At 46.1% G+C, this 9,523-nt stretch overlaps 1 protein-coding gene across 13 annotated transcripts in view; it reads left to right on the top strand.

Moving 5' to 3' along the window:
* The first annotated feature begins 1,377 nt into the window (after nt 1–1,377).
* The window catches only part of Uvssa (UV-stimulated scaffold protein A), a 41,266-nt gene continuing 33,120 nt past the window's right edge, over nt 1,378–9,523 (top strand). For 2 of the 13 annotated variants that reach the window (XM_039092140.2, XM_039092138.2), the window contains exon 1: nt 1,564–2,153. In XM_039092140.2, coding sequence (XP_038948068.1) covers nt 2,056–2,153 — 98 coding nt within the window. In that variant the 5' untranslated portion in view covers nt 1,564–2,055. Of the gene's footprint in view, nt 3,641–9,523 lie in introns of all 13 variants that reach the window. The other 11 variants (XM_006251323.5, XM_063273306.1, XM_006251325.5 and 8 more) reach the window with 11 other exon arrangements.

Below are 9,523 nucleotides of genomic sequence, written 5' to 3'. Positions count from 1 at the left end.
AAGTAGCACAATGATATATCTAAGAATACAATTCTCAGGACGTATACTACCATTTCCCCCTCCCTATCACTTGAGTAGTTATCATAATCTTTTCTTCACTATTAAACTTCAAAATCTATTGAACCATAGCTTATAAAAGAAAACTGAAACCATTCCGTCAGCTTTATCGTTTGTAGTTCTTCAGTTGCTCAGAATCTGCGTCTGCTATCATTCCCTTCACAGGACTCCCTTGACATGCAGGCATGCAAGAGCTTGCTCCCGATTGCAGCAAGCTTAGCCTTTGAAGGATGCCTTGCTGCACATGTATACACAAGGCTGGCTTGACAAAAACCTTTTACTTCTTTAAAAGACATTTTAGAACCACTGAGATCACTCAGCTGGGAAAGGAATCTGCTGCTAAGCTTAGCAACTTCACTTTGAGTAGTGGAACCACAATGGTGGAGAGAACCCGCTCTCAGAAATTGCCCTGATCACACGAGGGAGGTTCCACCTTCTAACACCCCCCAATAAAAAAATGTAATAAAAATATCTTGGACCTAGGACCTGGCCACGAGGTGGTGGGAAGAGCTCAGATTCCAAACAAATTCAGAAGTTGGGCTGTCAGATCCTCACATATTGAACACAAATGAGGAGGGGAAAAGTTCAGTTGACTTTGTTCACTGGCCCGGATTCAAGGAAGGGTGGGTAAGTGGGTAGGGCAGCTTTTAACAACTGGTCCAGAAAATCAAGACCATACTACAGGACACACAAACTGGCTGGATGCCCGCTCTGTGGGTGGAGAACTGCGGCCCAAGACGTGGTACACAGGGAGACCAGTGTGTGCCTCCCCTTTGCAAAGGGGAGCAGGAGCTGATAGTGGAAAGGCGGAGCGAGTTGTGAGATGGCTAAGGTGGCAGTGCCCGGGTCTGTCCGTCCAAGAGTTGGCCGCTGGGCTGAAGCAGGGTGAGGTCGGCAAGGCCAGAATCCTGAACACTGTGAAGCTGTAGGGAAGGGAGCAAGCAGCTCTAGCCGCCAAATCTTTTACAATCATCCTACGTTGAGACTGACTGAATTGCTTCCCACGATGGTCTGTCCTCGGGGTGGACAGCTGACCGGGTCAGGGAGGCAGGCCGACTCCTCCCAACCGGACTTGCGCCCAGACTCCCTTCTGAGCTTTCTTAGAGATATACAGGGTTTGTACATAGGCCGCGAGCCTCCTGGTGGCCAAGGAACTGATCCCCCGATCAAAACTTCTTTCTGCACCTCAGTTTCAAATTCCTGACCCAAAGCCACCTCCCCTTTAAGAACTTGCTGGGCCCTCCCGCCTCCTTTTTCTCGCGCTTAGTTCTTCTTGAACTGCCCCGCCCCCTGATAGCGCGCTGCGTCACCGCGTTGCCGCGTCCTCGCGCCTGCGCCGTGGAGCCACCCGGGCAAATGCGGGAGACTGGTGGTGGCCTAATCTGAAAGGACCAGAGCGGGCGCGCCGCGGTAACTTCCGCTCCTGCGCCGCGGGTCTTCTGGAGTTTGTGCCCGCCGCTCCCTGGGGCCTGTAACAGAGCGCTGCCTACACCGGAAGGGGTGGGTGAGACAAGAGGCTGCATCCGGTGGTCCGTGTCACCGGAACAGCGGAACGCTGGTACTGTCTCCTGAAGCGGAGGGTCAGGCAGCGATTGCGGCGGACTGAAGGGTCGTGGCCGGTCAGATTCTCGGCCCGCAGGGTCGGATCGGTCGCCCCCGCAGTTATCTAGAGACTGTCGCTTGCAGAGAGAGAGTATCCTGTGCGACCAGTTGGAGTAAAATTTAGTGACATTTCCCCTTAACCGCGGCAGCGTCACCCACACAGCTGACCTAAGACTGCTGGAGTTAGTCTCATCTTTAAAACCTTAGCTAATTATCATCAGAGGGCTTGATGGCCTTCAGTGATGGGAATGTGGTAGCTAGCCTTCTTCGCCTGGGAGACACCCCACAGAGACACCCTAGGAACTTTGCCATTGTACCCCATAAACTTCGTTGCTAAAACCAAGACTATGAAGTATTGATGTTAATCCGGCATCTCCGCGTCCCTTGTTTCTAGATATGGATCAGAAACTTTCACAGTTGATAGAGGAGCTCACAACTTCAGGAGAATCCCAACTGAATGCTCAGAAAATGAAGGAACTGAAGAAAATTTGCAAGTATGTATTTAGGCTAAATGTGCCATAATAACTGATCCACCGAGCACCCACACCGAGGAGATTGTGGGGTTCCCGGGAGGGCCCTTTGTCTTCTTGTACATCTCTGCCACCTGCTTTCGCCCAGAAAGGAATTATCTGATAACCAGTGGTGGCACTTGCCTGTTGTGAGGTAGAGTCAGGAGGACCATGAGTTCCAGGCAGGGTGGGCTATGTAGTAAGGTCTTGTCTCAGAAGTTCTATAAGGAAGCACTAAAGGAGTTCTGGGGCTGTAACTCTAGTGTACCTGGATCCAGAATGTAGCACAGACTCTGAACTTGATACCTCTGACCATTTCTGTATGTTAGAAAGCAATCACATGTCAGTAAAAGTATATCATCTTCTTTCCTGTTGGAGTAGAGTTCAGGATTGTGTCAGTGACTTTGGCCTCCCCACCCCCACCTCTAGGGATGAGCTCAGGAGCCTCAAGCATGCTAGGTAAACTGTGGCACTGAGCTACCTCTATTTTTACTCACCCTTCTTCCCTCCCTCCCTCCCTTCCTTTGAGACAGATTCTCATGTAACCCAGGTTGACCTCTCACTATGTAGCTTTGGCTGGCTGTGCAGTTCTGATCTTCCTGCTTCCACTTACCAAGTGTTCCTTTGGGGTCATAGGCATGTGCCATCGTAGAACCTTATCTTTAAGTTAGTCATTCTCACCCCTATTCATCCTTCTGGAGAAAGCACGGCGATTCATTACCTTGGCCACTAATGATCCTTTGTTTACAAGATGAGAGAACTTAAGTGATTCTTTCTGGAGTGGTAGAATATTTACATTGCAATAAAAACTCTACTCCAGAGATGGTTTAACTGTGCACCCCAGAAAACCCCCCAAGTATAATTTACACAGGTATTGTAATGGGGGTAGAGAACTTTGAGAACCTTTTGCTCCATTTCCTGTAGAGAAGGCTGGTCTGTACACCCAGGCCTGTCCTGGGGTTCAGAGGGCACCTCAGAAGGGGTTCTAGACTTTTTATGTGGATAGTAGCAGACAAAGCAAGAAAATTTATTAAGAGTTAGTATCCTTCCAAGAGAGAAAGCTGGCTCAAGCAGGGAAAAAGTTTAACATCTCAAATGTCTCTGCTATACCAAGAGCTGGGCTTATTGTATATTACTGTGAGCTTTTGCTGTTCTCCCTGTTGTATTTCTACATTACTACCACCTGCTTTCCATGTCTGATGGTTTGAATGAGAATGACTCGTGTGTTTGAGTGCCTGGCTCCCAGATGGTGGAATGGTTTGGGAAGGATTAGAAGGTATGACACACCTTGTTGGAGGAGGTATGTCATTCATGGTGGGCTTTGAGGGTTTAAAAGCCTACTCTGTTCCTAGTTAGCTTTCTGCTTCCTGTTATCCCAGGATTTGAGCTCTCAGCTATTGCTCCAGCACTGTGCCCATCTGTCTGCTGCCATGTATCCCACCATGATGTTCATGGACTTACCCTCTGAAACCGTAAGCCCCAATAAACTCTTTCTTCTGTAAGTCGCCTGGCTGTCGTGTCTTATCACAGAAACAGAAAAGTATCTAAGGCAGTGCCTCATTAGCATCTTAAATCCCCCCAGGGATGTACATTTTTTAGTATCCTATTGAGCTATAAATTATTCTATAGATAATTTGTTATTATTCTATAGATTACCCGAGTGCCTGTGTTAGTGATTCCAGGTCTTAGCTGGGAGGATTCCAGTCTTCCTCTTTGCCAACTTTTATTTTTGTTCTAATTATGTAGGCTTTGTACAAGGTCTTTGGACCTAACTTTCCACTTGAGATCTATGGTTCTAGGAATCTTTTAGGGAAGCTGAAGGACAGTATGGTGGCTGCCGAGGTGGTAAAGCTGCTTCCTATGTAAGCCTGGCAACTGAGTTTAATCCTAGGAGCCCATGCAAGGGTGGAAGGAAAGGACCGTTCCATAGTCATCCTATGTTCTCCACACATGTGCTGTGGAGTGCACCCCGACACAGAGTCAAACACAAAAGTTAAAACATTCCCATCTGGTTTCTAGAAGTACTTCTTCTCAGGCCACATAAGAGGGACCACAAACCTGCTATCCAGTGATGGAGAGAAGAGTTCAGATTCTCCAGCTGAAAGTGTTATATCTTAGACCCACAGTGAGTCGGGTCTTCTCACATGACTTGCCTATGGGTCAGTCTACTGGAGGCATCTTCTTAATTGAGGTTCCCTTTTCCCAGATTAACTTAGCTTGTGTCAAGTTGACAAAAAAACTGACCCACACAGGCCTCCAAAGGACAATAATCAGGAAAAACATGGCTGTGTTTGCCCAGGAGAGCCATCTTTGTGAAGCTTGCTCCGAGTATATTATTGTACATACTGTTTTGACTTGTCTTAACCTGTTGACCCCAAACCAGCATTTATTTCTCTCTGGACATTAGGTAGGCTTACCTCTGGGCCTGTGTTAGCATATCAAGAGCCATCAAGCCTTGTAGGACAGCTGACCTCACCCTAACTTTTGAGTTTAGGAGTAAGATATATCTCTTAGGCTTGGAAAAGAAAAAACTAATGATTATATGTTGAGAATTTGCAAGATACAAAAGAATAATTTCAAGGAGGAATCTACCATTGGAATAAAGGGAAAATAGTGTGAGGTTAGAATCGTTGAGTTTATATTGTACCAACAGTATAAAAAACATAATGAAGGGCAAGAGAGATGCCTTAGGTGGTGAGGCTGAATAAACATAAGAACCTGAGTTTGATCCCGGTCATGCATGCAGAAAGCTGGGGGTGTGGTGGCATACATTGTAACGGCAGTGCTGGGAAGACAGAGACATGAGGATCCGTGGCATTCGCTGGCCACCCAGCCTAGCTTAATCATTGAACTCCAGATCCCAGTGAGAGACTGTGTCAAAAAACAACATATACAGCATCTGAGGCACCTGATGTTGATCTCTGGCCTTCACATGCACACACATTCATGCATACTCACATATATGTGTACACATGTGCATGCACCTACACACACATGAACAAGGACACCCACCCGCATATATCCCCACCAGTAATTAAGAAAAGCATAAGGTTACAATTATTGATAGATTTGTAAATAGGACTTACCTGTATATTTAGGAAGTTAAGACACTTTATTTGAAGAGAATTTTTAATCTAAAAAAAAAAACAGTTTGCCTATGTAAACAAAATTGTCTTTAAGGCATTCTTAATTATTTAAAGATTGATATATTTACTTTGTATGAATACTTTGCTCACATGCATGTATGTGCACCATGTGTGTGCCTGTTGGATTCCCTAGAATTGGGGTTACAGATGGTTGTAAGCCATTTCATAGGTTCTGAGAATTGAACTCAGGTCCTTTGAAAGTGCTCACTGAGCCATCTCTCCAGTCCTTCTTTAAGGTATTCAGGAGACCGTGAAGACTCAAAACAGGTTTTATTCTAGAGACTAACTTCTTTCATTAGTTAGTTGTTAAGACATCAAGAATAAATTCTTAAGTTCTTTTAGTCTGAATGGAAAAGGCCTCTGTCTACCCTGAGAAGTTATCGCAAATAACGAAAGGGATTTATATCTTTAACAGGCTCATGGCTGTGGCTGATATAGCTTGCAAGTACCCAGGATAGCCACATGCAGTAGCTGTAGAAATAGTCTGTGAATGAGAGAAGGCTCCTAACCTTTAGGTGAGGATCCCTAGAGGTCCAGTGCGTGCTCTTGGACCATGTTTTGGGCAACTATAAGGGTTGTAGTTGAAAACAGTACCTCCTGTGGCTTTTGAGCATTCCTCTCAACCCCAGCTATGCCCAAGTTTATTTAGTAAGGGATCCCAGATTATTGCCTAAGGATGTGTTTTAGTTTTCTTTTGCTGTCATAAAAACACCGTGACCAAAAGCAACTTGCAGGGGAAAGGGTTCATTTCATCTTAAAGCTCTCGGGTCACATTCCCCACGGAGGAAAAGCAGGGCAGGAACTGGAAGGAGGAAGGAACTGAAGCAGAAGCCAAGGAGGGGTGCTGCTTACTGGCTTGCTCCCCATGGCTTCCTCAGACTGCTTGCTTATACAACTCAGGACTACCTGCCTAGGGGTGGGACACCAGCATCGGGCTGGGCTCTTCCACAGCAGTATTAATAAGAAAATACCCCACAGACTTAACTACAGGGAATTGGATGGAGACCTTGTCTCAACCTAGGCTTTTCCTAGGTAACTCTAGCTTGTGTCTACTGACCAGAAAACAAACAAACAAACACACACAACAATCAGGACAGAAAGAAAACAAAACAGTACTGGGAATAAAATTAACATTTCCCATCCACCTTCATAATTTCCTGAGGCACCTCAGCAGATGCTTACTGTTCGATGAGGTCATCACCCAGCAGGCTTTGAGGCTGCAGTGTCTCCTGGCACCCAGTGCTCTCGGCCTCCTGCTTGAGGTTTACAATGTGCGTGCTCAGCAAACACTACCATTGTGGACTCGCCCTAACTCTGACTCTGACCCTAAGTCACCTTTGTCATGGTGTCTTATCACCACCAGAACAGCGACTAAAACATGGAGCAACTTCTCTGGTCTGTCATAGTTAACAGGTTTCCTAAGTTTTTATCCCTACAAGGAGGTTTTCTGTCACCAGCCTACATCCCATCAGCCAGCCTATATTGAGACCAGAAGATGTTATAGTAAAATATTAGCCTCTTTAGGTTCTCAGAATCAAATATATGTCTTATTACATTTTTTTTAAAGATTTATTTTATTTATTATATAAGTACACTGTAGCTGTCTTCAGATACACCAGAAGAGGGCATCAGATCTCTTTACAGATGGTTGTGAGCCACCATGTGGTTGCTGGGAATTGAACTCATGACCTCTGGAAGAGCAGTCGGGTGCTCTTAACCGCTGAGCCATCTCTCCAGCACGTCTTATTACATTTTTAACGTTTATGATTTGTATATGTATGCACGTGTACACACAAAAGCGTGTGTCTATGCATACAGGTGCATGCAGATATCAGTGTGCACTTGTGGAGGTCAGAGGACAACTTTGTGGAGTTGGTTCTCTCTTTCCACCTTTATGTGGATTCCAGGGATCAAACTCAGATCTCCAGACATACCCAGCAAGCACATCTACCTGCTAAGCCATTCAACAGCGTATGATCAAACATAATTTCAGTTCTTGACGATGTACTATAGCTATGCATTCAAAGTAACATAGGGAGTATCCTAAGAGGAGAGACAAGAAGCAGTCTCTGGGAGTAGGAAGTACCTCCCTCTGTATTGTGAGGAATCCTCTCAGAGGCTTGCCAGAGTGGGATGTGCCCAGTCTATCACACTCTCGGGGTTCCGGTGAATTGAGTGTTGCTTACCCAAGGGTTAGAAACACTGCTTTGAACCCCCAGCTTTCTGTGTTTCTCATTCTCAGCTAGAGTCGGAGCCAGCTTGTACTGTCTCTTCAGGGACCTTGTCCTGCTTTAACTTTGCTGGGAATGGAATGCAAGTCACCATTACAGGCACATTTTTTTGTACCTCAGTGGAAAAAGGCATCTCATGAGAGCTTCTAAAACGCCCCAGGCAGCTAGGTTTTTCAGAGAAGAGGTTTGCCTGCATGGGTAGCTCTGTGTTTTTCCAGATTCTCATCCAGGTTAAAAGTAGAAACAGGCAATTTTTTTCTTTGTCTTTGGGCCTCACGTGTAAGGGAGTAAAGATATCTCAGAAGCTCCATCAGTGGCCTTAGAGATGGATTATCTACTAGAAATGAACAGGGAGGACAAAACCAAAGGGGGTAGAATATGGGCGGCACAGGAAGCGATACAGAAGTCCAGAGCGGTGAGACATTCTGTAACGAAGGCTGAGACTGGAGGGAAGCAAGCAGAGCTCCCATGCTGCAGGGACTCACTAGGAGATAGCAGCATGCGCCAGAGCTGGTGACCAGAAGTGCTCCGACGGGAGCCACCACACCATTGCCACTGCCTGGAGCCCACTGCACAGAGGCAGCAGAATTGCGTCTGAGCATCCCGTCAGCACCTGCTCTACCCCACACCTGTCATCACCTAAGCCTCAGGGCAAGCGAAAAAGGGAGACACAGGAAAGTGGTTGCTAGATATGTGTCGGTGTGGCTTGACGGGCTCCTGTGAATTTGTCCTTTCCAGGGAGTTGCCACAGGACAAGGTTGTATGTGACTTTTTTTATTTTTAGTGTGTGTGTGTGTGTGTGTGTGTGTGTGTGTGTGTGTGTGTGTGTGTATTCAGAGTCTCACTATGTAGCTTTGGTTGGCTTGGAACTCACTGTATAGACCAGGCTAGCCTCAAACTCTTAGAGTGCTGAGATTAAAGGTATGTACCACCACGCCCACCCCCTGAAGTGTGACTTTCACAGCACACCTTGATTCATGAAGGGCTGTCTTCTACCCTCTGCCCATGACCAACCAGATCATCTTGTAATAGGCATCATCAAGCGTCTGGCATGCTAGTGGTGCAGTGGGTAAGAGATCTTACCTTACAAGCTTGACAGCCTAAGACGGCCTGGGAGTGAGAGAACTGACTCCTGAAAGTTGCCTTCTGGCTGCCACATGCATGCCATGGCATGTGTGTTCTGTGCATGTGTCCTGCTACATATAGTTCTGCATACATCCTCACGTATTACATGACTCACTAGCATCTTAAACTTCTACCCAGGGGTGTGTCTTCCAGTGTATTAATGAACCTTTGGTTACTCTCAGGCACTGGGGAGTGCTTCTTAGCATCAGCATGTCTCCGTCGATCTTAGCTGAACTTTGCCAACCTGTGCTTTCTTAGGCTAATCTTGTGAGGCTTTGTACAAGGCCTTATGCACCTTACTCTGCCCCATTCTCCTGGCTTACTGCTATCCTGTGAAGGATCTGTGCATACTGTGGGTGTCAGCTGGGGACCATCCAGGGATAGATGTGTTTCAACAAAAGTCACTGGCGTTTGCTTTTGTAAATTTATGTGTACAAGTGTTTTGCTTATATGTATGTTTGTGTACCATATTCATGCCAGCTGCCCTGGGAGGCCTGAAGAGTATGTCAGAGCCATCCCTCCAACCCCTGACATTTGGTTTGGTTTTGTTAAGATTTATTTATTTAATATATAATATATATATGTGTATATACACACACACACACACACACACACACACACACACACACACACACACTGTAGCTGTCCTCAGACACACCAGAAGAGGGCATCAGATCTCATTACAGATGGTTGTGAGCCACCATGTGGTGGCTGGGAATTGAACTCAGGACCTCTGGAAGAGTAGTCTTAACCTCTGAGCCATTTCCAGCCCCTACATTTGATTATTAATGTAGCATTTGAATTCTTTTGTGTGTTTTAACCATGTTTATCTTTGCAGTGCTGGAGGTTCAGC

Source organism: Rattus norvegicus, chromosome 14, assembly GCF_036323735.1.
Source record: "Rattus norvegicus strain BN/NHsdMcwi chromosome 14, GRCr8, whole genome shotgun sequence".
Classification (NCBI taxonomy): Eukaryota; Metazoa; Chordata; class Mammalia; order Rodentia; family Muridae; genus Rattus; species Rattus norvegicus.
The sequence above is the reverse complement of the archived record's forward strand: the minus strand, read 5'-3'. Positions and strand labels throughout refer to the sequence as shown.